We start from the raw sequence: 25,728 nt of genomic DNA, 5'->3' as shown, positions 1-25,728 counted from the left end.
GTGGAGCCATGGCAGAATCAGGACTAGCAGGGAAAGACAGACATCAGATTATACTAAGTGGGGAAACATGTAACAAATATGGCTTGGTTATTTTCTGTAAATGAAACATCTGATATACTACTTATAAAAAGGAGAGACAATAACCAACTATATATAGATATATATGGAGATATATAGATATATCTCCCCCAACAGAATGACCAAATATTAACAGCAGGTATCTCAGGATGGAGAAATCACAGTACTTTTTCTTTTTCTTTGCCTGTTTTTGTAAAGTGACAAGTAAACATATTACTTTGGAAACAAGAAAAATAATAAAACTGCTTTTTTTTTAAATGATTTTTTTTAATAGAGGCATGTTTATTTATTTGTTTGTTTTGTTTATACATGCACTGGGTATAGTCAGAAGCACGGGAGGGTGAGAGAATTCACCAGAGCCAGAGCGGGGAGCAGAGCAGGCAGAAGGACCAAAGTACACTGCTGAGAGGAGCAGCGGGAGGCAGGAGAGGTCCGCGCGCCAAAAACTGCTTTTTGAAAAGGAAAAAAAAAGCAATGAGTTGGGAGAGCGTGGTTTGCTCTGGCAGCATGGGGTCCAGGGGCAAAGCTGGTGTTGGAATCCACCCCAGCTGATCTACACACGGCCTCTGGGTCACCAGTGTCACTTGAGCCCCCACACCTGGAGACATGGGGGCGACAGCAGCAGACAGCAGCGTGTCCAGCAAAGTGTGCTGTGCCTTGCCTTTTTCTACTGCTCAGGACTGCGCCTATATCCCTCTGCCCTTTCCCAACTTGAGGGATCTCTGCTGTGGTCATGCACCACTGGTATCTGGGGTAGAGCCTGCTGAACACAACCCTCCGGGAAAAGACTGAGTCTGCGGAATCATGTTATAGGATGAGCGCGTGTGATGGACACGAGTCACACTTGTTCCATTTAGGGTGAGCGGTCCATCGGGTCCTCCCTGGGACCAGGTTCTGTAGGAGGCAGACCCACTCCTGCTCCCTATCATCTGCAAAAAGCAGGACGGCCGGGCCCTGTTAGTTAGCCCCGACTCTGTGACCAAATATGATGCGAATGCAGGGCTCGAACCCACATCCCCAAGGAACAGTGAGGACCTGCTGAGTCCTGGGCATCCAGGGCAGTAGGGGGCCCGTGGTCAGCCCCGGACACTTGCAGGGCCGTGGTTAGCCATGCTGGATTCCGGGCACCAAGAGACATGGTCACTGCCGGCATCGGAGAAGTGGTCGCTCCGCGCACCAAGCGCGCGTCTTCTAGGGACCCTGCGGTCAGGTGCCGGCCACAGGAAGCGAGGTGCGGGTGTGGCGAGGTCTTCTGGGATGGGTTCCAGAAACTAGGAACTCTGAGAACCTGGTCTCGTTCGCCATCAGCGGTGCAGATCCCGCCTAAGGCCTGGACAGCAAACACACGCCAGACCCGAGCGACAGACAGCGGCGCGCGCACAGATTCGGCGCGGGGCGGGGCGGGGCGGGGGCGCCTAGACCTTCTGCGCTTGCGCGGCCTCTCCCACCCGCAGGACCCCGCCCCATCGCCTCAAGGACTCCACCCTACCCGTTCTCTCTACGCAAGGCCCCGCCTCGCCCCTCCCCACGCAAGGTACCGCCCCACCCTTCCCCCACCTTACGCCGGGCCGCTTCCGCCTCACGCACAGGCCCAATCACGCCCTGAGCACGGCCCACTTCCGCCCAGCGTACAGTCAGGAAGTGTGCCGCAGGCGCCCAGCCCGCGCCTTCTGCCTCCGAAGTTGGGCTGAGCCTGCGAGGGTGGCCTCCGGGTCCTTCCAGTCCCGCAGGACTTTCTCGGCCCGGTCCAGCACAAGCCTGCACCGAGCCCTTCCTTACCCCCACCCCCAGGATCTCCCGAGGCTTCTAGTCCCACACCCTCACCCTAGGATGGCTCCTTTCTTCCAGCCTCCCTTCCCCGTCCCTAGGGACCTTCGGCCTTCCAGAGCCCCTCCCCAACCCCCAGATGGACAGCAAGTAGGTGATAAGCACCCTCTGACCTTTCTTAGGGTGGCCCACCCCCTTTCTTCAGCCCTGTCTGCTCCATCTCCCACACCCACCACCACTGAGGGGCTGCAAGGAAGGCAATGTGGTGGACACAGCTACATCTGCAATACCCATTACAGCAGGCATTAGTTCTCTTCTTGGACTTGCTTCAAAATCGAAATCCGATTTCTAAGCCTGCATCATCAGAATGTCTGTTTTGAATCTATGAAATTCAGACCTAAATATCAGCATATAATTTTCGGTGAACCATGGGTATATGTTCCTTTACAGCTAGAATCCTGAAATCAAAGGACAATGTTTGTAAATTTTTGTTATTCAACCAAGTAACTCTTTAGTAACTTTCAATTTTAATCAAACCTCAGTCGAATGTATGTTTTTATAAGGAATTTTGAAGCCACAACATACTTTATACTAAAAGAATAGAGATTTTTATTAAGCATTGTAAGTTGCATTCAATAGCCTTCAGATACACCACACCACAACCCATCTACAATCAGTCAAACCCAACAGCAGTTCATTCTTGCACAATCCATGAGTTAGGGCAAAACTCCCTTCAACTTACAGTAAGATCCTACTCAGGTCTTGCGGGCAGGGATTGGGGAATTACATCTCATTTCTGATCACTAATGTGTGATGAAGAGCATCAGGAGAATTATATGAAAACGAATAAGAAGTGATTCTGATTTCAAAGTACATTGTTTGGAAACATTAACAAAAACATCAAAATGATATAAGTATACCTGCTTCTACTAAATTCTTGATGGGAAAGTTCTCAAGAACAAGCAATTTGTTTTCCTGCTACAAAGGGGGGGTGTTTTTTTTTGTGTTTTTTTTTTAAAGATCAAAGGGATTTTTTTGTTTTTCACAGAATTTCATATTTTGCTAATATGAAGGCATAAAACAGCAACAAAGAACAATAATGCATACAGCGGTGAGTACACCAGGGTAATGTTGATATTCGAAACGGCTAGATAATTTTGGGGGGGTTTTAGAATAAATGCAACAGAGGTCAATAATCACAAAATTTTAAGGTTAGAGCAAGATCAGTCAATGACTAAACAGAGTTAACATTTTTTATAGGACTATTACTGATTATTAGCATTTTTGTTTTGCAAATGGGCACATACTGGTAAGAATGGAAGAAAGGACGGTAACATGCATAATATTAACTACACACTTTTAAAATTATGAACCATGCAGAAGTTTAGCTCAAGTAGTAGCACTAATGGTCTACATCCGATTCAAAACCACATAGTTCATTGATCACAGAGGCATGGTATTAGGTCACGAAGTTTCAGAACACATTGTTGATTTTGAGAGGTCATTTGCATCTTCTATTATTTCAACTTTGTCTCCATGTAACTTGCTTGTAAAGTATGTATGATGTACTGTGTATTTAAAATCAGCAGAACGGCAATATTACTCTATAATTTTTTAGTTTTGATAGTTGCACTTTTTTTTAAACACAAAAGAACCACATCAACAGTGATGAAATTTAAGTAAGAAAGAAAACTGTGGTTGTGCCTTATTTCTTTCATAATCATAAAATCAAAGCCTTGAACAAAGCTTTCTTGTGAAACAGTAATGCAAAATCAAATATAATGGCATACATATGGTGCCAAATGCTAAAAATGATATTTTAAGCTATATATACTTAAAGAATGCCAAAATTTGTTTTCTTTATAGTTCAAGAAACACAAGTATAGGCTTTTGTCATAACCAGTTTAAACTTTGTGTGTACTTCATTTTAAGTGTGGGAGTCAAATGCTCTTCATTTTCTTTCTCTCTTTTTGTTTTATTGTAGCATTTTGACTACAACTGGTTAAAACTGAAAATGTGTTGTTTAAATCTCTGATATCAAAGAGGGATCCGAATTTCCAAAGTCCTCATTTTTCTCTTACGGAAAGGAAAAAATGTACATAACTGTAGGCTCTCTTTCTCTCCAGATATTCCTAAATCCTTACCCTTCCAGCATCCTTCACCCTCTATAAAAAATAAGTTTACTCTTCTTTCTTTAAGACAGCAGCCTGCAGAGCGTCAGCTCTACGGCAAGCGCCGTCTGAACTTAGTGCATGTAAGTGAGGATTTGTATTGCACGTCTTAGAGTCATTGTTCAAGGCACTTTCCGAGTGGCTGGGGGCCCTGGCGTCGCCTGCGCTCCCGTTCATCTGGGGAGCCGACTTCTCCTCAGCCACTGCTCCATTTTCAGCCAGGGACCCGTCTGAAGACACAGCTGAGGATTTGGATTCCCCGGATCTCGACTTCAGCTCTTTGGCCACTTCTTCTGCGGAAGCAGCATAAGGAGGTTTGCCCTGTTTAAATTGAAGGACAGCAAATGGTAAGGCAGCTCTGGTGAGTAGCCACAACCCTGGCCCAATGACACCTGCTGTAGGGCCAAGGACAGAAAACAGTGCGTGGCTGGCTCCTTGGGAGCTGTGCTCTGCAATACTCTGTGCATATTGACAGTACACATTCTAGTATACACGCCCTGTGGTCTGCATACCCTGTACACTCCATCTGTCCCAGGCTGTATACCTTCTATCAACTTCTCTATATACATTTACACTCTATTTATGTGATCCTTTCTAGTATATACTTAATACCCTATTCAGTACACATACCATATACCCTATATCTCATCAACACTGCTGTCTATACAGCCTCTCTATGCTTTATATTTTGTTACATACTCTGTAATGCCCTACCCTCCATACACCCTACAGTCTCCATAGTCCGTACTCCCATAACTATATATACTGCCCACCGCGCACATCTTTGGTATACTCTGTGTAGTCTGTGCACTCTACACACTACGAACACTGTCTTTGCTTCACGTTGGCTAGCAGAGGTGTCTCCTGTCTGAGCTGGCTCAGCTTTTCTGTAGTAAAATCCCAACAGTGAGGAGATCCCGCTACCTAATCCCTTTGTATGACCACATCATTTACAGTAACAAACACTCCTCAGTTAGTCATCTCTGGAATTTTAGATCTCCACCGCTGCCTTCATGAACACCAACTTACACATTCACCTTTTCAACTGGGAAATGGAAATTGAAGGCCAAACAAAGTCCTCTCTGGGCAACCCCAACAAGAAACAAGTCTGCGCTGATAATCACCACTTGTGTTTGTGACTTAACTCCTCTGAGTTGGTTGCCCTACTCCTCTTGAGATTTATAAATCTCTGGAAGAAATGAACTTTGAGATGGATTCAGCACACTTCTTAGAAAACCAGACCTCTCTGAAGAGCCATGGATTTAGTCTGAGTGTTTCAGTGGCTCCTATCTTGGGCCAGGAGTTTCTCAGCTTGCACTATGACATATGGACACATGTAATTCTGTTGTGGGGCCATCAGTGCACTATGAGATTCAACTACATTCAGGCCCCTGCCCAGTGGAACTCTGGCACCTGCACCCCATGTTGACACCCAACTAGCATGTCTCTCCAAACAATGCCAACGGCCTTAGGCACAGAATCTCCAAGGCTGAGAGTCACTGTTACTGACTGACTCTTGCTGAAGAAAGCCTGATAGTCCCCATCAGGCTTTTAACTGTCATTTTTCATGAGAAAACTGAGGTCCAGAAGGAACAGGCTACTTACAAACCTGGCAGCTCCCCATCCCTCACCTTCCAGAATAAGATAGCACCTTCTGTTATCCTACACCAAAAAAAGGTCATCACCTAGCCTAGAAGGGGCTGGGTACCTGGACCTCACTATAGAGGATAACAGGTCCCCCTGGGCTCAATTCTCCATAGCATCTTTGATTTTAGTTTTCCATCCTTGAGTTCAGAAACACTAATGTACATGGTCCAGAAGCGAACAGTACTGTCACTTTTTCTTGGAATCTTGAGAAAAATAATTTAATATAAAAATATAGGAGGGCCAGTGGGGAAGAAAAATACTGAAGATGTCAAGTTCACCCATTCAGACCCAACACTTTCTGTGCTCTCACTCTCTTAGGGAAATGTCCACCTGGGACTGAGCCAGCCCTGCAGAGACACAGCCATATGAAAAGTGGCCCTTGACTGACTGCAGCAGGAGCCGTGGCCTGTTTACTAGGGAGCTACCCATAGTTACCCCACAGAGATTCAAGACTGGAAGGAATGTCAACTTGTACTTATTTGGAAATATCATCTCTCTCCCCATAACCAACTCTCTGTATGTCTTGGCCTGTGGAGCCCTGCCCTCCAAAATATGCCCAAGCACGGGCAGCATTGCACACTGATACCCTCTTAGAACTGGCCCCCCAGGTGGAACAGGAAGCAAGCATGCCTAATCATCTTCCTTGCCCAAGTGCAGGGACACTAATTTCACCTAGAGACAACAGAGCAGGACATGGGGGAATGCAGAGCACCCCAAAAACATCTAGGGAGTAAAGCGGAAATTTAGGGAAGACTTCAAAATGAAAGGGAAAAATCGTCCTAGAAATGTAGACTAAACTAAGAACACCAAATAAACGTGACACTTACGAAGGTGAAAAGAAGAAAATTTCAAAATCAGAAAGAAATCAAGATAGGGAAATGCAAACTAAATCCACAGCGAGATGTCCCTTCACACCCATCAGGATGGCTAAATGAAAAAGAACCTCCAATTCGTGCTGGTGGGCATGTGGAAAACCAGAACCTTCTACACGTTGCTGGAAGAATGGAAATGGGTGTGGCCACTGTGCTAAACATGACAGCGTATGGTGGTTCCTAAAATATTTGAATGTAGAGTCACCATAGGACCCAACAGCTCACACCTATGTGTAAACCCAAAGAAACTGAAAGCATATCCACACAAAAACATGTATATCCTCACTATCCCTAATAGAACTGGGCTGCATATTTGACAGCTGCTAAAAGAGTGGTTAGAAGTCCTTAAACTTAAAAGTTCTCATCGTAAGAAAAAATTTGTAATTGCCTGAGGATGAATGGTAACTGGATTTATTGTGGTGATCATTTCTCAGTGTATGCAAACATCTAATCATTATGCGGTACACCTAAAATCCTGAAAATTAATGTCAATTATAGCTCAATGAAACTGAGGAAATAAAACAAACTTGTACATGTATGATTTGAGCAGTGTTAGTCCTAATAACCCAAACAGAGGGAACATCCTAAATGTCCACCAACTGATGAATGGGGAACAGATATGGTGCCCCCATCAGAGCATCCCTCGCCAACAGACAGGAATGAGGCCTAAGTGACCACTACAGCCCATGCATTTACATGAAATGTGCAGGCAGCATCCCGAGCTAGAGGCAGATTCAGGGTTGTTGGGGACGGGATTGCTAAGGAGGAAGGGGTTTCTTTTTGGAGAGCAAATGTTCTGAATAAGTGATGGCTACTGCAGGACCGTGAGAAGAGACTGAACTGCACAGTTTATATATACAGTGTGTGAATTCTATCTCAAAAACAGGAAGAGATAAAAAAGAATTAAAAATGTGCCAAACACTGAAGGCAGATATAACAGGAGACTAGAAGATGACTACAGAGCCCCCCACCACCAAAAAAAAAAACCCCAAAAACCAACAGAAACGATTCAAGAACACTTTCTGACATAAAAGATCTGAAGCTGCATATAAAGAGAGCAGTCATGTTAAGCACTTAGCAGGCAGGGTAGCCAAGTCACTAAACTGATGGAAACATAACACAGCTTGAGCATTTAAGCCACAACAGCCAATTATTTCCTATGAAAGACAATTAGATTATTCTCAGCCTGTCAGCAAAGCTTGACAACAGAAGAAAATGATGTAGCATGGGAGGAGCCTCAAAGACAGTGACGTGAAGACCCAGGGCAGCATACCCTGGATGCAGTCACCACTAAGCTGACAGTGAACATAAGGTAGCATGAGGCTCGGCCCAGCTTAAGGGAGCAATACAGAGGGTTTAAAAACGCAAGAAGGCAGGGGAAACAGGAAGAGCGCCTGCCAACGTTTCCTTTTGGCTGTTGTTAGGGCGGTGCTAGTGATGCAGTATTAGCAGCTGTTCTGAGCCAACGTGTGAAATGAGTGACAGTTACGGGTGTTCTAATGTAGCCACCTGGGTTCTCAGGATTTAGAGAATATATAGACATAAACAGAATAAAGTTGAATTCCTGGAGTCCTAAATTTAAATTGGAAGTCAATACAAACTCTTGAGGTATTTCATCGGAAAACATTTTAAAAGGAGCAGCACACAGTGGCTATGTGTGTGAGCCTATACACCCTTCCCTTCTCTCTCCGTCCACAGGAAAAGCCCATAAACAGTGATTCTACATGAAAGGTAAAGGAAACACAGATGTGACAGAGAAGAGGTGAATTAAAACCCTGTAATCTGAAGTTTGAAAAGAAAATGCATTTGTATTTTGTGTGTGTTTATATATACAGAACACCAGGAACAGTGGCTACTCCAAAAAGTCAGATCCACTGGTGCCCAGATTCTGGTCCTAAAATGCTGTTTCCCAGTGAAGGAGCCAAGAAGCTAAAAGAAATGACTGTCCTAAGTCTGCTGGTCCAGGCAACACACCAGAAGGGAGCCACCAGAGGCCAGAGCAAAGGCTCAATGCCCAGGACAGGTGGGTGAGGACACACATGTACCCAGCCATTCCTATAAGGACTCTTGTACTTTGCAACACCCAGTGAATGACAGGCCTTAACACAGAACAAGCAGCGGGCACTAGGCACCCTGAGTAGCATGCGGCTCCACTCATCTTGCATGGAGACATAACATAAATCTAGCATAGCACTGGAGTCAGCCACTAGTCTGTAAACACAAGGACAGAGCCACATGTACACTCAGCAGAATCCAGCAACCCTGTGAGCAGACGAGTCCAAGTGGTTCCTCAATATATGGCATGAAGAACAAAGACCTACACATCAGAATCTTAGAGGCCACAGCAAACTATAGAGAAATGAACAAACCTCAATCACAGTGTCCAGGAGACCACAAGTGTGTGGTAAAACCACAAAGATGAGGAAGAGTGGCAGGGAGATGAGTGCAAATTCCAGGGTCCTGGTTATTTGGGGAGAGGGAGGACGAGGGCTATAGAGGCATAGACAAGTGGGCCCCTGGATATACCGGGAGATCGCTGTTCATCACATGAGTAATGGCCACCTAGACCTTTGTTTTGTGGCTCTTGGTATCTCTGTTTTATAGTATAATAAAAATAAAAAAATTTAAACCATGTGGAGACACATTGCCTATGGGAAACTCAGGAAAGGTCCTGTATCACCTAAGGATGATAGTGTAAAAGGAAAGCATCTTCAGTAGGCAGACCCTGGGATGGGGGGCCGGCCAACTGGGTGTTCTCCCCTCTTATGAACCTGTTGTGAGGCTGAGAGCCTTTAGTTGAAAAGGGTGTCTCTATGCTGGTGGAAAGAGACCAGGGTGGGGCTGGAGGAGCCAGCTGTGCCCAATGCCTGCTCCCTGAAGACATGTGCTGCAGAGAGGCCCCAGAAGAGGACCTGCCTCTGCACTTGCCACTTGACAATTTCATCAAAATACAAGTCCCCCAGATACTATGATCACCTGCTAAAGGCAAAAATTACATTTTCTCTTTGCCAGTAAGTTTCCCAATATATGTTGTTAAAATAGGAGTATTAAAAATATATTCCACTCAGTATTTCCATGTGTAGCATGGAAAAAAATACACACACTTAGATCAAATATCTTAATTCAAGAAGAGAGACACATACTACAGTATTAGAGCTGTCTATTGGTTTTAAAAGACTATTTTCATGGGGGATTCATTAGGATCCAGGTCCCGAAAGAGCACATTCAGAGCAGAAGAAACCCCAGCTTTTCCATGAAGACAGGAACATTTGTGACTTCAGTTCCCCACAGCTAATCCTTCAGGGGAGAGCTAGTGAAGATGATACACAGTAAAGATGTACTGCCCCAGGGTTTAAAGTTACAACTTTCTTTTTAAATCCTAAATACTATTTACCTAAGCAATGCTTTATAATATACACACCCTTAAAAGCAGTGTGCGAAATGGCGGCTTGGAGGGAGTGTACATGTGAGGAGCAGCTTGGGATGCACAGTGGTATAGGAACACCCCCACTTTGTGTGGGCACAGATTACTAGACCCCGGGGTAGCAGCACGCACACTCTGTCTGGTTAGTACCTGAATCACGCCCTGGTTTTTATAGCCTCTGCCATAGTACCTTCCCCCTCTTCCAAAGGTCCTGATCACCGGGGTGGAGATCACTCCTCGAGGACGCCTAAGCCAACAAGAGAGAACGAAAGCAGACAACAGTTAAATGTTTAAAATAAGATCAGAGGGATTTAAAGGTGTCAAATCTCATGTCATGATGAGCACTGGGTTTATTAAATAGTGGTCATGCCATAAATTTACTTCAAAGAATCTCATTTTGTGGGTTCATATCTAGTGCTTTCAATTTAAAACATAACACACTTCAAAAAAATGCTGTTTTTTAAAATAATATATATTTAATGATCTGAAAAAGGTCTTAGTAAACTCTTAATTGAAAAAAGCAAGCGGGAGGCTATTTTTGTTTCTACAAGCACACTTTCACTGTTCGGAACTTACCCTCTGGCAGGCCCTCCAACAGACACGACCTGGAGGGGGAAGGGCCCCCGGCCCCCTCGGCCCCGCCTGCTCCCAGCCCAGTGGCCAACCACGGTGCCTGCTATTTCTAGCTTCCCTCCCTGAGAAGGTATAGGTTGGATTCCTAAACAAACAAACAAAAAGATGAGAAAGATCTTTACAATCACACAGAGGAAGAAGAGAAAGCATGTAACTTCTTTTCCATATTGGTTTATGTTTACCAGGAAGGCTCCTACTCTGGTTTTATGAAGACTTTTCTTATGTGGATGTCTGTGTGCACATGGTATGATTTTAAGTGGTTTTGACTGTTGTTAAAAATACACCTGAAAGTAAGACAGCTGTGTTCACTTATCCATGACAACTGAAACAGATAACCACCAAGAAATGTGTTTCTGGGGAGAAACAGACTCAGCTGAGCATTGTCTCCGGGTATGGCACCTATGTTGTGTGATGGAAGTCTGCAAATTCACAATGTTTACTGCCTTAACCAAACATTGTGGGCTGGTATTTCTAACTGCGTTGTTAAATCAGGCTCCCAATATTCCCTGTATTCACTAACCTATGTAAGTCTGAAAACGCTACGAAAATTGTCAAATAACTAACTGAAAACAAAACTTTTGACAAAAAAAAAATGGAACAGATCCTCAGGCATCTCATTTTCTGGCAGATGGATAGAAATGAGTAGCTCCCCATCATCTGGGCATTAGTCTATGGATTGCCAGGCAGCACTGTCCAGAAAAGCCTAACACAAGCCTGCATTTTCCACAGGTCACTTAATATATAGCTTATTTAACACAATATATCCAATCAAATGTTACTGGAACATGTAACCAACATAAAAATATGAATGAGACACCTTGCATTCTTTTATCCATGCTCCATTTTTAAGACACAAGTCAGTCTAGACAAGTCACAGAGCACAGTGAGTCACGTGGGGCAGCAGTCAGTGTGCCAAACAGCCCAGATCTGAGTTCCAGATCCAATTCTGGGCAGCTGCAAAGCATGTCAGTCCCAGACCCCATTCTGTCCAGTCACACTCCCAAGCTTTTAACCCAGAGGGATTTTCCAGACAGGTGCTGTGAGGTGACGCAGCTGCCAAGCAGAGAGGCACAGGTCACAGCAGGCAGGGACAGGAAGGACCAGTAGCCACCAGCCAGAGAGCCAGGGGGTAGGTGGTGCATGCACTTCCAGCAGGAGGGGAAAGGCAGCCCCTAGAGTGATAGAAAGGCTGTGCTCTACAGGAGTTTCACCCCACCACGATGACTGTCGCGAGCCTCCCCATAGACCTCTAGTAATGGAGTTGGAAAAACCTTCCTGGTCAGAATAGCTGGCCTAATCTGAAAATTACCCACAAGTGTATTCAATAATATAGTATAGATGTGGCCAGGTTTAGATTTGCAGTCCCCCCAAAATGCAGAATTTATGACAAATCCACAACTCACAGACTTCAAATTACAGCAAGATCATCCAACAATATTTCAAAACTCAAAGTTTTTGAACTCAATGTTTTCCTCCCTTGCAAGCCTAATACAAATGAAAAGACAAGCAGTGGGAATTTAAAATGTATCTAACAGGAGATCTTTCTTTTAATGCTAAGAATTCTGCAGTCTAAGAATCTTTTTTATAAGGCATAATTTTGACCAAAAGGTGCTATTAAGGAACAGGATAGGAAGACAGGCCACTGGGTGTCATGGGGCGGTGGCCCATTAGATGGTCAGAGGTGTGTGGATGCAGTGGTTCATGCTAGAAGGCAGAGAAGAGTCCAGAAAAGCTGCTACAGAGACTGGAGGGCAGTAGGCTAGGAGTGGGGTAGGGCACCGGGGCTGGCAGAGTATGGGGCAGCAGAGAGAAGAGGGTGGGGCAGGAAGTGGGAGCAAAGTTCCAGGAGGCTTGGCATAATTACCGGTCTGCGACTTGCTAGTCCTGCTGCTGTCCCCGCCTGAGAAGGCTCCACAGTGTCCCGCCGTTGACACGCGGAAGGCACGATAAGCGCCTGTCGCTACAGTTTCCCCATAGGGGCCTCCAAAGCCACAGACTCCTAGGGGATCCATGGGGTAGAGGGAGAGAGAGACCAGAAGCTGTGAGGAGCTGGGATTCGGGAGAAACCAGGAACCTCAGAAGTGACCAGGCTCTTCAGTTGCTGTTCTTATACCCTGGGGGTACAAGGGGTCTTGGCCCCTCCAGCTGCATCTCAACTGCCCTGAGCAACACTACAATGTCAGCCCATACATCCCTGGAGGGGCTTCTGCAGCAGGACTTGGGGGACGGGGGGCCCTGGCAGCTGGGCCACTGGCTCACAGGTGGCTTCAGTGGGCAGGGCTCTCTCCCTTACACCTAGAGTCTCTTAAGTCAGAACATGAACAGAGTTTTCAGCTATATCGATTTTAAACTCTTATCTCTGCAACAGAATTGTCGCCCCCGCCCTCACCCCCTATCTATGCCAGAGTCAAGTCCATTTCTTTCTGATGTGAAGGCTATTGCTGCAAACTTCACACCCCAGCTGACCACAGGGCACCCTGAGGCTGAGGGTAAGCTCACCGGTGAAGCCCCGCCCTCGGCTCTGGGCAGGGGGCACAGGCCCGAAGTGGCGTGGGTACACCGCGGTGGAGTAGAAGGACATCGGTGCAGGTGGCGGGAAGGGCAGTGGGTGGCTCTGCCGGGAGAAGTTCAGCCCCTCCAGGATGCTCTGCCGCATCTTCTCCACCTTGGCCGCCTGCTCCGCCTGCAAGTGAAGCACCGGCGGACACAGTCACGGGTCTTCATGGAATTGGGGTGAACACAAAGAAATGAGACAAGGACCGCTGTGACACACCTAACGCAGCACCCCTAGCATGGCCTTTAAGCTCAGTAATGTTATTCATTACACACACAACATGCAAAATCCAGGCACCGCTCAATCCCATAATCTTCATTTCCTCTGCAATAGTACTTCAAGCCCTATGCTCAGCTGATCTTTAGGTGAGGATCATTTACTTTAGAAGTTATTAACTGAAGCTGTGGATTTAGTTCTCAAACATCAATGGCTGAGTCCAGACAGACCAACTTGCAGCCTCCACGTCCACTTGGCAACTCACAGAGACATCTCCCTCAAGTTTCAAAAGTTTACTTTCCAGTCAGTGTGGTTCTCAGGTCAGATGCTGACTGCATCCTATAAAGGGAAGTGACAAGGACATCCCTATAAAGGGAAGTTTCCTGACAAGGCCGATGGGAGAGCAGCCCACCTGCCTTGCCCATCCCTGAGGCTGCTCGCCACCCCTGAGGCTGCCCACCCCCAAGGCTGCCCATCTGTCCACTGTTCTCAGGCCAAGCCCACTGTGCTGGATGAGCTTTGTTCAGGTAGAGCCACGTGTTCAATTTGAATGAACCGGCAACATCAATTGAATGAGATGTCTTTAATCAGAAACACATATAAGCAAGGTTCGGCGACCAGAGGCTTAGAGCAACCTAACCTACATTTCCCCAGGAGCAGAGGTTCAGCATTTGCTCATCCAGGTTTTGTAGAATGTACAGAGTATTACATAATTACTGTGAATAATGAGAACCAAGAATCCAGTGTGTACCGGGGCTCAGCTCCCACAGGTGCTGAACCAAATTTAGTTACACGCTAGGATATATAATCTGCATGAGACGCCTGTTGCAGGGGTCATCGCAATTCCGGTGCTGAGGATGACAGAGCTGCCTGGAGGGTGCTTCATCATGGTGGCAAGTGCCTCCTGGCTCCCTCACCCAAAACTCACCTGACCATCACAGAGGTCGATGAGCGGGGTCTTCTCCCGGCTTGCTTTGAGGAGTTTGGACTGGAAGAGCTTCCCATCAAAGTACATCCAGGGACAGCAGTGCTCCCAGGGCACAGGCTGGCCGCAAGCATCGTTTGCAAACAGTGCCATGTCCACCCCGCTCATGAAGAGTGCTGACAGCTGAATGCCACGGGGGTCCAGGTTCTCAATCTTTAAATGGAAAAGAATGATTTCTATGGCGTACAAGTACTCAGTCTACTCATCATCATGTCTGACTACAGCTCTCCATGGTTACTGGGACACCCTCAACACACTCATAAACCACCCCACCCCCACAGGACCTGGCGCTGACCATCGGAACAGAAAGATACCTCATGTCATTAACGAGGTAAACTGAAGACAGTGTTTTACAAACACACTAAAACATTTCAATTTGGAAGTGTTATAAGAGTGTAAAGTAATACTGTATTTAAGGCTGACACAAATGGAACGAATGATTAATAATCTCTTTAGCAGTGAGGAAGCACAGGACTCGTTTATTAAAAAAAATTTATACTTCCTATTTTACAGGCTGGTAATATAGTAATAGAAAGGATATAAAAAGAAACATTCTATTAAGTTTCTACATTTTTTAAGTAGTTATAGTATTAAAAAATTACCTGGTATAATTTCATTCTACAACTTGTATTTTGTCTACATTATTTTAAATGTTAATGTTTTAGATAGCAACTTAGTAATGAGACTGTCAAAATGTTTTAGGAGAAATGGATAGCTTATTAATGAAAGAACACAACAACAAAAGCACTGAATCATACAGCCTAGGAACCTAGTGACTTCTCTCCAGCCCCTCCTCGCCCCGCCTTGCCAGGAGCTTCCCAAGCACACAGCCCTCCCTCCCAGCGTGTGATGAGCAGGATGAGAAACACTGACAAGTACAGTCAACTCTTGATTATCTGTCTGTGAGGCCCTTGTTTGTGGATTATCTGGGACTGAGGTCTGGCTATCTCCCCACCAAGTAGTTTCTGAGGAGATGGCCTCAGGAATCTGGTTTTTAAGGGGTGATACCCTGGGCAACTATCAAGGGTGGCAGGTGAACTGGCTTTTCATAAAGAGAGCACAAGTCACATCAGTGCCAAATAACTGATGAATTTATGACCATCTGCTGTTTTGTGTTGTCTGTTCAATACTCCCCTTTATCAGCTAACACTGTGTTTCCAGCCTGTTTTTTTTTTTTTTTTTTTTTTTTTAAAGTCTCTACAGCTAAGAAATCTGTCCATAGCTCACAGTCCTGCCTTTGGGCTTCTGCTCCTCCCAGGTCGCCTTGGGAGGAGACTAAATGTGATCACTTGAGGACAGGTCAGTGGAGTGATGTTGAATTAAATATGCATTTTTATATTTATGAGCAGAAAGTGGATGAAGAGAGGGTCAAACTGAAACAAAACTGCACCTGACTCACTGAGACACCCCACCCCTCAACACACACCAGGCCCACCTCTCCTCTGACATCTTGTAGCAGAAGAGGAGGATTCTTACTACTCCCTGAGAGTGGAGATTCTGGTGCAGCGGCTTAGGTCGGCCTGTCCTGGTGCCATTCTGGTCCCTCTTTGGACAGTGAAGACTATGTCTCCATGCAACCTTTCGAGGCCAGCCCACAGCTTCCAAGGGCTGGAAAGCAGGGACTGATCTAGAATGGGGAGAGGTTCTGACAGTGAGGGTGCTGCTCTGAAGATGTCTGCTTTGCTACTCAAATGTTGCAGCAAGATACCAGCAAGGTCCTGATGGGGAGGCACGTCACTTGGTGGGGCTGGTTGTCACCAGGTTCAAACCCTTCCTTGATCTATATAGCTAAAAACCACACTGCCTGACTTGAGTATGAGAAACCACAGCTGAAGCATGGGACACAGCAATATCCAGTTAGAACCTGTGACCTCCTGGTGAACTGAGGAGGATGGAGACATCTTCATTATCCCCCCTCACACATATTTATTTTAAATAGTCTCATCATGAGTTGAGGAACTACACTGTTTAGGATTTATGAAATCATTTTCAAGAACTTTTTTCAAGAAATTACTTTTAGTGATGACAACTATCATTAATTTAACAGAGAAAAATTCTTAAAATAAAAGCTAAATTATGTTAATTAAAAACTGCTGTGTGGATTTTGCCTCAGTTAAAAATTTATTTTAATTACATTTCATAGTGTTTTATATTTCTTTCTCTAAAAGCTAATTACACAAATAATACCATCTAATTTCTATGGGAAACCTGAACATGCATAGGCGCCACTCTTAAGTATTCATTACAGCTCAACAATCGTACACTGCAGTACTTTCCGCCCTCCACTTTACAGATGGGGAAAGTGAGTCACAGAGTCTAAAACCAGCACCTGGTAGAACCAGATTCTGAACCTATGATCACAGAAATAGCTGCTCCAGTTACACTATAACCTCATGCTCTCACACCAATCCAAGACATTCAACATTATCCAGAGTTCCTCAACTAGAAAAATAATCACAGAATGTTCAGACCTCATAGGAAACAGAAATGTGGAATTTAATCTATGTTCAATGAGCTCAAGAACTCCAGGGAGGTGATTTCATCTAACCTGTAATCCTGGGCAGCAGACTCTTACTCTCACCTGTCATGTCCACCTACGTGCAAAATCACTCTTAGGGGTATCACAGACAGGTTGTGTCTGTGACAGTGTCTAACAGTGTCTCTTAATATTCTTCATGTTCCACCTTTTAGAGCCTGCATTGGGCACATGAAACTGTTAAAAGAATTTAAGGCAATTATAGCAATGTTAAGAATATGGAGGAAACACTGGCCAGAGCTACTTCCCATCCTTCACTGGCCCCTCCGAAGGCAGTATTGCTTTTTCCTTAATAATTACATTACTGCTGGTGACCTAAAAAAATACAATGGGAAAGTGAAGGCTGTCTGTGCTGCCACAGCCTCAGGGGCAGGCAGCACACCCATCACTCGTGGCCAGGGCCGAGGACAGAGAAGGGTAAGGCAGAAACACAGAGTCATTTTAACTCATAGTTTCAACATCTTTGCCCGCCTACTCTCCCATCAAAAAAGCCAACAAGAGGCCAAACTGTCAGAATTGGGTCTTTCCTTTCTCTTCTCCCCTTTATTCTCAAAGCACATAATGGACAATAAACAGGAGAAGACAAACATGGTCTGGGCAATCCACAAACGGGAGAATGGCCTTAAAAACCACAACAAAAATCAAGAGTTGACTATATCAGAAACAGTGAAATGGCATATTACAGAAAAGCATTATCATTGCTCTTGATATATAAAAAAAACTTTAATGATTAAATGAAAAAGCAATTTTAAAATTCACTTTTCCATCGGTGAATTCTGGGACCCTCAGCTCTGCATAGGATTTTTTGGGTAGCATTTAAATAACAATTATTTCTATTCAGTTCTCAATCTCATAGCTGAGAGAATCTTCAATCTTAAAAGAAACCAACTACCTTTCCCCCAGCAAATGCTGCTATTTCCTGCTAGCTCTTTCGTGATTTATGCTCCTATATCATTTGAATGAAGCATTTGGCGTGCGGGGTCCCTGCTGAAGGCCACAGACCTCCAGACCAGCAAGAGCCAAGGCCAGTGGGGCCTGAAGCAACTGCACACAACATGGGTCTTTCTAAACACAGCTGCACAAGCACCTGGCTTTTGATGAAGAATCAGGAGAAAACCATGAGAGCACTAAGACCTCAAAAGAACCAAAATGGAAGCTCAGAGGGTGACCATCTTTCCAACACTATATTCTAGGTGTTGATCCAAAAATGAAAAGGGATGGGGGAGAAGATGGACTTGGAGTAAAGCGACTTGATGGTGAATAAGGCTGTGGGCATACCTGATACCTGGCGGTCTGATTTTCAGAACTGGGATGTCAGTACTGATGTAATAATCTAAATAAGAGAAACAGGAAGCAGAGTCGAGGGCGGCACCACAGTCTAGCAAATGTTTACAACACCCTGACACAGGCTGGTAGGAAGGCGGCTGGCCCACGCTCAGGGCCAGCCTCTCGGGGACCCCGGCCAAATAGTCTAGAACAAAAACTTAAATTCAAAAACATTGAAAATAATCATTTCTGTCTAACAAACAGAAAAGCTTGAGCTAGAGTAAAGAGTACAATTTAGGTGATTCTCCTGAGATTTGTTGCTTTATTGAGCTCGTTTCAAAGTTATTGGAGCCTGAGGTGCCCAAAAGTGACCATCAAGGGTCACTCAACACAGATTACTACATTTACCACAATAATTTAGGGGAAACCAGAAATTTACTGAGTCCCAGCTGTAGAATCCTGTAAATCTATAAAGTGATCCTAAAGGTCTCTGCAGGGAAAGAATGGCAAAAGATCTAAAAGTGAAGGCAATTTTGTCAAAAGAGAATACTTGAATACAAATCAAATTTTGTAAAAACAAACAAACAAACAAATAAAAAACCAATGGCAAAGAAAAAACCAAAACCCTGCACATTAAAAAGAAAAGGCAGAGCCACTAATTTAGCTAACTCTGAAAAGTGTTGGACTTTCTAAATTTTAGTGTAGAAATTAGCACAAGGACAGCCGTGTGAACACAGCGACTGAACTATATAAAGTGCACTGAAAAGATAAGCACACGAAAATCAATATTGTCAAAACGATGAAAGAACAAAAGGAATGAGGAGAAGGGAAAATTAAAAGGAACACGATGTTCAAGGCTGACTACCGGGCTCAGGGAAGATGGTGTAGCAGTGTTCTTCAAGTGGTGTTCTAAAGGGGCTTTCCAATACCAGGAGGGCAAAGACATTTTTAGAGAAAATGAATGTAATTAGGAACAACAGAAGGAAATAAGAAAAAGAATCCTTGTCAGATGCTAGGAAATTCTTAAGACCAAGCCCTCCCAGGGTTTGGGATCCCCACCTGAAATAAAAAGTATGTTTACTTCCCGACGTGGACAACAAGACACCCACAGGCAAACATGGGGCAAAAGTAGGAGTGTGGCCGTTTCCATACTGGGAGGACATCCCTTGGCCCTTAAGGCTTCTCAAGTTCATTACTGTTCTAGTTCAGCTAAGCAACTGTGTGCTGAGGGTTAGCAGTGACAAAGAACTCCAAAACAAGACCCCACCCACACACCCCCTCCCCCAAAAGGCCACCAGGCTGTGGGTTACCTTTAGCTCCTGCAGCTGGTCGGGCTCATAGAGTTTGGGGGACAACGCCTGGGCCAGGAAGGCATCCAGCTCCTGGCGACGCAGGATCCGCACTCCGGGCCATTGTACCATATACCTACAGGTGTACAGAGAGTGTCTGGAGTCAGGACAAAGTGGCACAGCCTGGCATTCAGGGTCGAAGGAGACTTTGGGAGCACATGGCTCAGAAGGCCTGTGCTGACTCCTCACCCAGCCTTTCCATTTTCATGGGATGATACCAATTACAAATAAAACCCTGGGCTGATCAGAATGTTTGATTTCAGACAAGTTCAAAATAGCATACTGAATTTGAGCATACTGCAAACCAGCTGGTCAGTGGTTTTTGTAAAATAATTTCACTCATGTGATGTGTTTAAAACCTGAAGACAGGGCCTCCCTGGTGGCGCAAGGGGTTAAGATGCAACCTATGGAGCTATCCACAGCCACTGTAGCACGAGTTCGATCCCCAGCCAGGGAGATACCCACATAGCGCAGCAGACCTCTCCTGTCTCCCCGCTGCTCCCCTCAGCAGTGTATTTCAGTCAATCCACCTGTTGTGTTCCCCACTCTGTCTCTGGTGAATCTTCTCACCCCCCCCCACACCTCTGGCCTGTACCCCAGTTCTTGTATAAATAAATAAATCTTTAAAAAAAAAAAAAAAACCTGAAGACATATAAGCACAAATTTATATGATTAACCCATTTTATTCAAAATTACTGGACACCACTCTAGGTCCAACTAGGAAAATGCAAGCCTGGTATGACCCACCAGAGTGGAAGTATACCTGAAAGGCAGGTAAATGCCAGGGACAGAGCAAGAAGGGACCCCAGAGACAAAACTCACAATCCCTGAGGACACACAGATTTACCAGGGACATCCATTTCTAAAAGCTTCAACTTCCACTTGTCCAGTCTATTTGAGAGCCACTCTCCATATGCCCCTCACCCTCCCTCATTTGCCACATGCACGTCCCCCGTGACACCCTCCAGGCACCAAATAAAATTGGAATCCCAAATGGTGTCTGGGTGTGAGAGCAAAGGAAGGCCCACCGAGAACTTCCTCAGAAGCCTTGGTGCAGGCCCAGCAGCTCCCAGTTCTCTGTATTCAACAGATTAGAAAGATGACCTAATCTCGCTGCCAGCCAATTACTAAAAATAACTTATGGCAGATCCTACGCCATCTCTGGCAAAAGCATGTGGTACAGCCATAAAGCTGTCCCAGACCCATGTGTCAGCCAAGTCTGGAACCTGGCCAGTTGGTGAGGTGCCCTGTGTACTTTGTAACAATTAATGTTATCACTGCAACACAACTGATGGACAACAGAGAAGGTTCCATCCAGCTGATTGAGAAGATTTTTAATAAAAATCCCAATAAAAACACTAAGCACTCACAAGGTGACAGGCCTGGGTCTGAGACTGCCATGGCCTCATCACCAAGGAACAATCAAAGTCCCACTTCAGGGACAGGGAGATGGAGGCAGAAAGCTTACAGATACATCAGAGCTAAACCATATCGCAGGGGCACAAAGGAAATGCAATTACAGATCTCAAATGTGGTATTTAGATTTGGTGAAATATATTGAAGAGTTTATTTCATTTAACCGTCAGTATCTGTGATGACAAAAATTACATCCTTGTAAGTGCTTCAGTGCCGCACCTTAAATACATGGTCTCACTGAATTTTCCTCAGGGCTTGATGCAAGAACAACAAATATAAAGACGGTCCCCCCACTTTTGACTGAAAAAAATTATGGAAAAGACCATGCTCAATATGCAGTGGTCTTTCCCTAAGTACCTGGTTATATGCTCCTTTTACTTATTCCTTACCTTTTAAATTGTGGTTAAACACGTAGCACAAATGTACCATTTGCACCATGTTCACAGGACACACAGCACATTCAGGTTGGCGGTTTCATCACTCTCATCCCCATAGCTCTTTCATCATGCAATCCCATAAACACTGACACCCTCCCCCGCTTCCCCACCAGGCCCTGGCTAGATATTCCTTTAAAAATTATGAACCAGAAAAAGACTGTCATGGGGCAAGTTGTTTTTCTCAAGATCTTTCTGAGTCTTCTGGCAGTAAAGACTCTTAGAACTTGGTTCCACTGCAACAACAGTGTTTTGGTTAGAGTATCGATAAGCCCCTCCATCTGGCTTTCTATTTACATCAAGTCTTGACTAACCTCTTTCTCACTGCCAATCCTCAGACGCTTTCTGGATGCAGATGAAGTACATACACAGCTTTGCATGAATATAAATAACAGCTAAAGCACCGCAGGGAAGACACGCCCGAGTGTCACAGGTGGAGGAAAGGTAGGTGCGCCAACCCGTGCCATCACTTCTATCTGTGAGGTTCCCACCTGCACATCAACATGCTCAAGACCTTCTTATAGTGGTTTTCTTTTCTACAAAATCAAGTAGCATACAAAAAATGCTCTCTGAGGTGCTGGTGGGCTACAGAGACATGGGGAGAGTTTAACCTCCCATGCCTAAGCCCTTCTAGGGGTGTCAGGGGCTCTGTGGGAGAACACCTTCCAATCTACAGCCTCCATCACAGCCTGCCCCCATCCTGGCCTCCATCAGCACCTCCCAGTCTAGGGCCTGCCTCCACAGAGTCTCCCCATCTCATCCTAGGACTCATCTCCGCCCTGTACCTCCCCCTGACCACAGCACAGGTGACATATTCTCCTGTGCCACGGCAGCGGTTTCTCCAGAGAATCCCATCGTTGCCAACTGCCTTTACCCTCAGCAAGTCCTCCGCACCCCACCCCCCAGGCACACATCCATCCCTTGCTCGTCCCACACAGTCTCCTCCATGCCCTCTGCACACTCGAGGTCCACTCCCATGACATGCCTTCACCTGTTTGTCCACATGGCCAAAGGTAAAAAGTGCCTTTGTCGGTGAAAGCAGACCACCTGTTGCTGGTGTCCTGGCCCCAAACCATCTGGGTTGTGCTGAAAGCTGTGATCCCTCAGATTCCCAGCTCCTCGCTCTCCACAAGTTCCCCCTTCTCAGGACCTAAAACTGTGCAAGACTTTCCTAACAGGATGCTCCCTGGCCCCATGCCCCCACCCAGCACTGGAATATCCTCACCACCAAGGATGTCACTGCTTCCATGTGGTTAACCAGGGCTGCACTGCAACTGCCGAGGATCATGATTCGTGGAGAAGAGCATGGGGAAAGCTTGCCCTGACCCGAGTCCTCCCAGCACTGACTTTACCAGGTACACTCACTAATCTTTTCCAGTTCTAAAGTAAGCATGTTTTTAACAAAAAGTCAACAAAAAAGATCCTCCTAACAATGGACCAGTACCAACTCTGAAACCTGGGAAGACAAATGCCATCTGGTCAAAAATGGTTGGTCAAAAACTGGTCCATAAAAAGAAATTTTTCCATCAAAACAAAGCCCTACAATTTTCCAATTAGCTAATCCTCAGTGAGATAAAGACAAGAAACTGGCACACTTGCTCTAGTTAGTCAACCTGAATTAATTAGGAAAGGCTTCTGAATATACTACTGGCCTTAAAGTCTTTAAGAACGTCAGGAAATAAGCACACCACTTAAGCTCTGTTGCCTGTCCTCTGTCAGGCTGGTGAGACCCAGCGAGTGGTCGGGCCCACAGGATCAGCCAGCCTGGGCACAAAGCAGGTGAGGGTGCAGGGCAGTGTTCCCCAGTGCACTGTCGGGGTCAAGGTCAGAGTTCCTCCACTTGCACTCCCCTACCCAACAGCTAGAAAAGGTGGGTGTAGGTATGTGGGTGCACTGCTTCAATCAGAAGCTGTCAGGCTGTTGTGAAGAGGCTGATGTCTCAAAACTGTCCTCACCTAGGAACCAGGGCCCAGCATGAGATAAGAATGTCTATGTGGAGAAGTGCAGATGTGCCAGGGTGAGGAAACAGTCAGACTGGTTCCCCAGTACAACCAGAGACAAGGGTAGCACCAAGTTAGACACTGGAAGTGGTGGATAAGCCACAAGTCCACTGAACACACTGAAGGTCTGAGGAGGAATGAAGTGCTTACATAGTCTCACAGTGCCTCCCCACAAAGCACACTGGGTTACAAAAGGGACAGAGCAAACTTACTGTCACTTAACCAAGGGATCAGGGTGGAGACATGCGGCCTGGATGTGTCCACAGAGACAACAGGGCGGACATGTCCTCCATTGGAGAAGGCAAAGGGAGTGTGTGTGAAAGTTGTGGAGTTAAAAACAAAGTATCCACATTCATCGATCTTGATGGCATATTGTCATTATGTAAGGAAAAGTGTCCTTGGTTTGTTAGAAAGTCATGTCAAATTATTTGGGTTAAACAAAAAGTCATTTGTATTGCATTTGCACTTTCCTCTAAGTTAGAAACTGGTTAAAAAAACTAATGAATATTCAGGTACGCAACCCAAGTTCACTTCAAAAGGCCAGCAGTGTCTCCAGTTAGGGAGGCCTGGGTTTCCATCCCTATCTTGAGGAGAAGCCTGCTGATCAGAGTGGGGCGGTGAGGAGGATTGGTAGGAGGAGCCTGAACATCTCCTGTGTCAGGGAGAAAGACATGCTGGGGGCAGAGGACACAGGCTCACTGACCAGCTCCCAAGGCCCAAGTAGGGACAAGGTGAACCACCCAATAAGCAAGGAACGATGGGACTACAGCCCTAAGAATAAAACAAGTAATCCAAACCCACAATGGCCTCTGTACAAATAAATAAATGAGGAAGGAAGAAGAGAGATGTTTTCCCCAGAGAACAATTTCAAACAGTATACAATATGACCCCGTGATAGCCTTTAAAATCTTCACATTTTATAAGATGAACTACGTTTAAAATCATTAAGATATTTATATAATATACATGTTCACCAAATACACCTATTCTCTAAAAGACCACAGGACCTTCCCAGGCCCCATCTGCAGGGATACATTCCATTCCAAGACCTTCAGTGGATATCTGTGAAACCACAGATAGCACCAAGCCCATTATAGCTGATGTTTTCCCTGGACACACATACCTATGACAAAGTTTAATGACCAGATTAAACACAGTAAAAGATTAACAATAATAACCAATAATAAACAGAACCATTATAAAAACATACTATACTAAAAGTTATGTGAATGTGGTCTTTTTCTCTCTCAAAATATCCTGTCTGTAGTACTTGGGGACTACACTTGACCACAGGTCATTGAAGCCACGGGGGACAACCACATACAGACAGTATTGATTCAAGACCATCCAGCACTTTCAGAGCCTCCATTTGTGTATGTAATGTCAGGTTTGGGGAGAACCTACCGCAGCACGCAGCACAGCACGGTGAGGTGAGTGGGAACACTGGCTGGGTTGAGCATGGCTGGCGTGTCCGAGCGCATACAGGCCAGGAAGGCCCGCATCCTGCGGTTCTTGTCCTCCACCGCTTTCCCCAGCCACAGCCTCTTCAGGTTGGGGCAGGTCCACTCCCTGAAGGCAAGTGCTTCTACTAGCTCCGGGGTCTGCGGAGACTTCCCTTTGTAAGCTGCCCACTCTTTAATCATCACTGGAGAAACTGCAGGGAGATCAGAGGAGAGAGGGTTATCCTCATCCCAGGACTCCAGACCAGCAAGACAAACTGCTTGGTGAGTACAGTCTGACGATGCCACCTCTCTCCTAGCAAGCCACCGGCATGGAGGCCTCTTGTTCTGTCTGACTGTCTACGCAATTTGGTGACTCATTCAGATTTCAGTTAGACCACCAGTAAGTTTCTTCTCAATCAAGTCATGACTTGATTTCCTCATGTAACTAACATGGTAAATTTTCACTTAAAGTTGCCAAGAGGTTACTGGAAACTGGGACACTGAGCAAAATGACACACAACAAAACTAGGTCCTAGAGTAACATCATTTCATTCAGCATGGACAACAAATGTTTTTTCTCATCAATGTTATAACAAAACAAAACTGAGTAGAAGGGCGTTATTCAAGGACCTAATGCTTCTATAAATCAAGGATGTCAGATAAAACTTTATCTTCATATTTTAAGTCCATTATAATTTTAGTAATAACCGGTATAATTCACAAAAGTATGTGATTATCATGAAAAATCTAATTTAAATAGCTAATTCTTTTCTACATAGTAGAAACACTTGTAATTAGATTCAAGAAAAAAATGTGCATTTGGCAGTCACTTCACCTGTGGACCTCCAACTTTCACCAATTTAAATTCTATTTTAAGATTACCAAGAAAACTACCAAGCAGTAAGACCCCCAACAACCCAGAGACAAGGGAAGCAGAA

At 45.3% G+C, this 25,728-nt stretch overlaps 1 protein-coding gene across 2 annotated transcripts in view; it reads right to left on the bottom strand.

The window, feature by feature from the left end:
* Positions 1-2,862: 2,862 nt before the first annotated feature.
* FAM120A (family with sequence similarity 120A) overlaps positions 2,863-25,728 on the bottom strand; it is a 103,976-nt gene continuing 81,110 nt past the window's right edge. For both annotated transcript variants that reach the window (XM_037493559.2, XM_037493558.1), the window contains exons 11-18: positions 24,753-25,002; positions 19,460-19,574; positions 14,291-14,500; positions 13,092-13,275; positions 12,457-12,591; positions 10,536-10,677; positions 10,110-10,206; positions 2,863-4,337 (exon numbers count right to left, since the gene is read on the bottom strand). In XM_037493559.2, coding sequence (XP_037349456.1) covers positions 4,026-4,337; positions 10,110-10,206; positions 10,536-10,677; positions 12,457-12,591; positions 13,092-13,275; positions 14,291-14,500; positions 19,460-19,574; positions 24,753-25,002 — 1,445 coding nt within the window. In that variant the 3' untranslated portion in view covers positions 2,863-4,025. The remainder of the gene's footprint in view (positions 4,338-10,109; positions 10,207-10,535; positions 10,678-12,456; positions 12,592-13,091; positions 13,276-14,290; positions 14,501-19,459; positions 19,575-24,752; positions 25,003-25,728) is intronic.

This window comes from Talpa occidentalis, unplaced genomic scaffold (genome assembly GCF_014898055.3).
Source record: "Talpa occidentalis isolate TD23 unplaced genomic scaffold, MPIMG_talOcc4v2.1 talOcc4.7, whole genome shotgun sequence".
Classification (NCBI taxonomy): Eukaryota; Metazoa; Chordata; class Mammalia; order Eulipotyphla; family Talpidae; genus Talpa; species Talpa occidentalis.
Note: the sequence above shows the minus strand (reverse complement) of the source record. Positions and strands in the feature narration are given on the sequence as shown.